General features: G+C 43.6%; 1 protein-coding gene across 1 annotated transcript; it reads left to right on the forward strand.

Annotated features, from left to right (window-relative positions):
- Nucleotides 1-311: 311 nt before the first annotated feature.
- On the forward strand, nucleotides 312-3,419 carry LOC110489442 (homeobox protein XHOX-3-like). The gene is made up of 3 exons (XM_021562149.3): nucleotides 312-939; nucleotides 2,070-2,305; nucleotides 2,814-3,419. Exons 1-3 carry the CDS (start codon nucleotides 567-569, stop codon nucleotides 3,339-3,341), a joined length of 1,137 nt encoding a protein of 378 aa, XP_021417824.2. The 5' UTR covers nucleotides 312-566; the 3' UTR covers nucleotides 3,342-3,419.
- The last annotated feature ends 2,886 nt before the right edge of the window (nucleotides 3,420-6,305 follow it).

The following is a 6,305-nucleotide window of genomic DNA, read 5'->3' on the forward strand; positions in this document are numbered from 1 at the left end:
AATTGTGTACCACCTAAGAATTACATGTAGAACCTTTCAAATCAATTTTTTGAAAGGATGCATGCAGATTTGTCAGAATGCATCATAATGATTTTGTTTCCTTGTGGAAATTGAGGATTTGAGAACATAGATGTTCAGTGGGCCTGCTATATACTCATGATTCCGGCACAAAATAATTTGCTCGTTAGCTCATGCTGTGTGGTGATGTGCTTCTACACTCCGGTTTCTATGGCACGTTCTCTGTTTATCCACATCCAATCGATGCGGGGCGTCATCAGGGGTGCCATCATGACGAGTGCCCTATTAAGAATGACAGCTCGAGAGAAAGCGAGGGCAATGGTGATCCCTCCCATAGCTCGTGCTGCACTCTGGAGCGCTCGCCTCGCAGGGTCAGAACGTATGCTCTCTTCTCTTCTCTCATTTCAATCCATTCCTCTTCTCTTTTCTCCACTCTCACGACTGAATCCCTTCGCCACCCGTAGTGTCACAGCCAGATTGTGCTATTTCCATAGTAGCGATTTGGCGCTGGTTTATTCCACGCGCTTTCGTTTGTTCGTTCGTCGGTAATGGAAAACAGAAAAGAGATGGTGATGCTTCCGGAAGGAGGTCAACTTGGCACGGCAGTTGGCAAGACTGGCTCTAATTTGTCGGAAGCAGTTGGAAGCCCCGCGCGAGAATCACAAGGCAAAACGGTCCACAGGAACTACACCAGCCCCGGTTCTGCGCCCTATTCGCGAGACAGAGCGGACGAGGAGGCGAAGAGCGCACGGGGACGCGTGTGCGCCGATATAAGGTCGGTTGGCATGTCCTCTTCAACCGAGAGACATCGATTAGATCACACCAACAAAGAAGCTAGCAGCTCGGACACAGAGTCTGACTTCTATGAAGAAATTGATGTGAGCTGCACGCCAGAAAGCATGGACTACCCCAACGGGAAAGGTAATGCATGGAACGGCGTGGAACTCTTTTCGTTTTCTTCAACACATTGCATGGATGGGATTTTGGACAACGTAAATGAATGAATGCAATCGATGTCACGCTGTAAACATCGCCAGTAGCCCATTTATGTGCATGCAGCATCCAGAATGAATAAGTAAATTATCTGGTAACATATGCAAGAAATTCTATATGATTGTATTATGGAAAGGGAGTGACAACGACTTACGGAACGTAATTGTTATGTTTTTATAACAACGTTCATTTGGAATGAATGTCACATGAATGAATTTCACTATAGCTGAACTCATGGATTGTTACATCCACACCCATGAGAGATCTCTCTTAGTGTTACACCCCCTTAGCTAGGGTTTTAACCACAGTGTCACTTTTTTAAAACGAGTACACCCGGCGCCAGACAAATTAACCAATTTGCACGAACTAGGCTACTAGTAGAGATTTTAAGTACTAAACAAACCACAAATAAAAATGGTAGACCAAAAAAAAAAAACGTTTATATGAATTGGTTGGTAGACTGATTGGATTTGTCTGGGGACCAAACCCCTGGAGAACTGACATCAAACTGGTCATGTCTTTATGAAAAATAGGCCCCAAAATAATTGTCTAATGCTTATTAACATATCTATTTTGAGGATGTGTTTTCAAATGAATGGGAAAAAGTAGAGTACATGTTGGACGGATTATTATACATGTATTTTTATTTATTTAACCTGCATTTAATTAGGCAAGTCAATCATAGGCCTATGCTATTCTCTTCACATTTATTTCATGAAAGTATCGTACTGATATCAAGTAAACAATTATCACAATTATGAATTAATAGAATTGTCCCTTCTGCAGGTATGATATTAATCGATATGGATGGTTTAGTTTACTGTATATAGGCCTAATTTAGCATCAGATGCATTTTGGCTAGTTATGGTGCTCTGCTTTCGATTTTTGTCAACCTCAAATCAAACGAAAAATACAGGCTGCAGTGTCAATTATACAAAAACAAAACGAACAAAAGAAACCGCTGTACAATTGTAGGATACTATTGTATAATCAAATGTATCTTTATTTTAGGCTTTTCGATAACAAACAATCAGATTCATGTTTTGAACCCATTCCAGGTCGAAACGGTGATTCCCCCATCCACCCGAGTGACAGCGGTATGGATCCTGGTAAAATGGGATTGGGCCAGGTTTCGCTGTCCTACGGAGCTGACGCGATGCGACGGTACCGGACAGCCTTTACTCGGGAGCAAATCGGCCGGTTGGAGAAGGAATTCTACCGGGAGAATTACGTGTCCAGGCCGAGGAGATGCGAACTGGCGGCTTCACTAAATTTACCAGAAACCACTATCAAGGTGAGATTAGGGTCTATAATAACAACAACAATATTACAACAACATAATACAATTTCTCGACTACATCTAAACCTATATTATTGTCCATAGAACATATGGCCATATAAAGGACATTGTTTTCTTTTTAGATTCGCAATTAAACTATGTAAGTTCGCTTGAAATCATATCAGACAAATCGAGGCCTAGGCTACTCAGACTTTATTTATGTGTGTTCTCAAAACAATGCAGTAAATGCAGGTAGGTGCAGGCAACATTTACCCAAAATGAAACGGTGATTCATTTTGTTAATGATTAAACCGAAAACATTTAAGGGTCGAGCTTAAGTATTGACTTATTAAGTGGAATTTGCATATGCCTATTGGTCTGGCCACTACTCGCCAACTGTAAGGCCATTTGGAACCCTGCGTAAAGTGCAAAAACAACTGTAAATCCCTTGTCTGTCTCGTCACAGACTGATGTAGGTTAATATTTTACCCCGCCTGTCTGTCTGTATGTCTGTGTTCCATAGGTGTGGTTCCAGAACCGCCGGATGAAGGACAAGCGGCAGCGTCTGGCCATGACGTGGCCTCACCCCGCCGACCCCGCATTCTACACCTACATGATGAGTCACGCGGCCGCCACCGGGAACCTGGGCTACCCCTTCCCGTCCCACCTACCATTACCGTATTACTCCCACCTTGGGGTCGGAGCCGGCTCGGCCTCCTCCGCCACCCCATTCTCCAACCCCCTCAGGTCCCTTGACAGTTTCCGGATGTTGTCTCACCCCTACCAGAGGCCGGAGCTTCTGTGTTCGTTCAGGCACCCGCCCCTGTACCCCAGCCCGGCCCACGGCCTCGGTCCCGGGGGGAGCCCCTGCTCCTGCCTCGCCTGTCACTCCGCTCAATCAAACCGCCTTCAACAGAGGCCTACCGGGTCAGATTTCCCGTGCTCCCCAACGAGCAGGACTGACGCGTTTTTGACGTTTACTCCGTCGGTGCTGAGCAAGTCCTCGCCGGGGACTTTGGACCAGAGAGAGGAGGTGCCATTGAACAGATAAAACGAAGAGAGCACATCCACATGTGTTCATTGGACTGGGTCAAACAAGCGCAGAAAAATGCCATAATATTTTATCAAACTTAGAGAAAAAAACATGAACATGACCCAAACAGCATGAATACAACGATCACGTGGAGCATACTCCATACAAGCAGCAGCATAAACGACAGATACCGCAGTGCGCGCTGTTACATACACCTGCTACTACAAAAAGGAGAGATGAACGCGCTCAGGCGCAAACAATTTGCCTATTTTGTTTTTAAGCTATATGTTTTCTAGCACCAACGCGACGATCTCACACATCATGACAGTCTATCCACTGAAAAATAATAATTTCAGTTGTAAAACCCCATGCAGACTATGAAACATTATGAGATCGGACAAAAAACACATTTGATTTATTGAAGATGAATTTGGTGCGAGGAAAGAGAGAGCCCGGGTGGACTGGGAATTACAGACAACCGTTTATCTCCGTGATGGATGGCGTTAACGATTAATCTTTAGGCCTATCTATAGTCTCTTCAGATTTCCAAATTGACCTGTTTTGTAAATTTCACTAGAATGGTCTATTCCAACTTCCTTTTTAACAAGGGAATGTGTTAACAGACTGCACCGTCTCATTGTGGCTCTCTATCTCCCTACCCGAGCCTCCCTTTCTGACGTGTTGGGGCCGAAATGTGCAGATGCTGGTAAAATTAGTAAGTGATGTAGGCCTATACGTACTTGGTGGATGGGTTTTGAGTGTTGAATAAATGATAATACCGGCGCGCGCGGAGGCGGTGGAGGGTTCGTTGCTGCCAAACCGTAACAAGGCGTCAGGGGAACGGATTAGCTCGCGCTGGCTTGACGGGGAAGAGGAGGAGAGGTGACGGGAGTCTGAGAAGAGGACGAGGGAGAAACGGAGAGGAGGATATAGAAGGGAAAGGGAAGAGAGAAGTCATTGGACAATCACTCCAGGCAAATTAGGCCGAGTTCGTTTGCTCGAGCTGCTGATCTCACCCATATACCCTCGACTGAACACTTGCCACCTCTCTCCCCCTGCCTCCCCAATTCTTCTGCATCCTACTTCACCCTCAGCCAATGTTCATAATACCGAATGCTTGGATCAATGCATTTATAACGACTGATTCTGAAAGAAAAGCCTTATATTTATTAGCCTACTCATTCTAAAATATTTGGGGGGAAATTGCTATTATTTCTTTATGTCAATTTCTCGCTTTGCACTGTTACTGACATAGTATTTCATCGAAATAACCCTGTCATGTTTTATGGGTAGTACTGTAAAAAGGCTCAAGAGAGCGAATTCATATAAGTGCAGAACTCTGGTCATTTTTGCTGAATAAATTGTTGGATTGTTCTGGACTTCAAATTTGCAATAAACAGCGTTTCAAACGACAACATCTATCGAATGTTTTATTTTATGACTCATTATAGGCCTACTATTTTGATTCAAAGGAAGACCTGCATGTAGAATTCTACTCTAAATCAAATGAAAACATTCTCCCAAAAGGTTATTCCTTCCTATTCTATTGATATGGAACGAATTCATAGCTCATTGTAAGGCCTAAAGTAATATAAATAACTGAAGTGACCGGTGTCAAAACAGAGATGCTGGGCCTCGTCTTGTGATGTGCGCGCGAGATTGTGTGGCAGCTAAGTGGTCCCCGGGCTCCGTTAACGCCCGTCATATTTTCTCCACCGGTTAATAGACAACAGCACAATTAGTTGTCTCGAAAAGATATTGGAATGCAAAAGATCGATGATCTAACCTGCTCCACCAATCAGCCCGAGCTTAATTGGCTGCATTTGACTTGTAAATTGAGGCGCGCGCTCAATGTAAGCGAGAGCTTCCTGGATATAATGGGACACATTTGGAAAAGACTAGTACCACGAGCTCAAATAGGGTTCTAATAGGCGTTTACATCGTCGAAAGGGTAGATTAGAAGTTATTTCAGCAAATGAAAATTGAAAATGTGACATTTAAGTGGAAGGTGGATAAAGCATCCCAATAGATTATGCCGTGTAAAACGCAGTAACAATACATTTTTCCCTATAACTATGCAACAAGGCTAAAATAAGACTAATTAAGTCATGATCGTTCTCCAATTAACTAATTTCCAATTGTTATCTAACGAATAAACCAGACAAGATTACACTACGGTTGGTTTTACTTAGCCTACCATTTTAGGAAGAAATAGTCTATGGCCTTATTATAGAGATACAGTTTAGGTCATTTAGCAGATGCTCTTATCCAGAACAATTAGGATTAAGCGCCTTGCTCAAGGGAACATTGACAGATGTTCTACCTAGTCTGCATGGGGATTCGAACCAGCGACCTTTCGGTTACTGGCCAACCGCGCTTAACAGCTCGGGTACCTGCGGCCCAAACTCTTCCTTTCCCTTTCCAATAACCACACTCTTCTAAAATATATTAGCACATATCTATTTTTGTATCTGTAGAAAAATTATGTGTAGGCTAATTATTCGTTAGATTCTCACATTCCGCGGTCATATCCGTGTGTCACGAGGTAAAAGGTTCGTCCTAATCAGACGGCGCCCGCGAGCCCCCTCCCCCTGATATACCCTCCACCCCACGCGCGAAGGTGTGATTGATCGCCTTATTAAGTGGAGTTCTTGTAAGTGTGACCGAGCTGATTAAAATGCATATGTTTGGAATAATACACCGTTTAAACAGCCCGGGACGGGCGAAACCACAAGGCAGATTTGTGTAAGCTATCACGCCATGTTTTAGCCTGATATGGAGGTTGCAGGACGGAAAGGAAAATAGTTTTGGTTTGCATAATAAAATAATAATGTAAAATAAAATGTAAACGAAATACATATTCAAATGCATCGGCCATTTCAAAATGGTGTCCCATTGGACAGTGACAGAGTGAGTTATGGGCAGCAGCCAGGATCTTATTTTGGTTATCCCATACAGTAGCAGCCACCCCCACCATATGAT

Source organism: Oncorhynchus mykiss, chromosome 30 (assembly GCF_057628025.1).
Source record: "Oncorhynchus mykiss isolate SJ-2025 chromosome 30, ASM5762802v1, whole genome shotgun sequence".
NCBI lineage: Eukaryota > Metazoa > Chordata > Actinopteri > Salmoniformes > Salmonidae > Oncorhynchus > Oncorhynchus mykiss.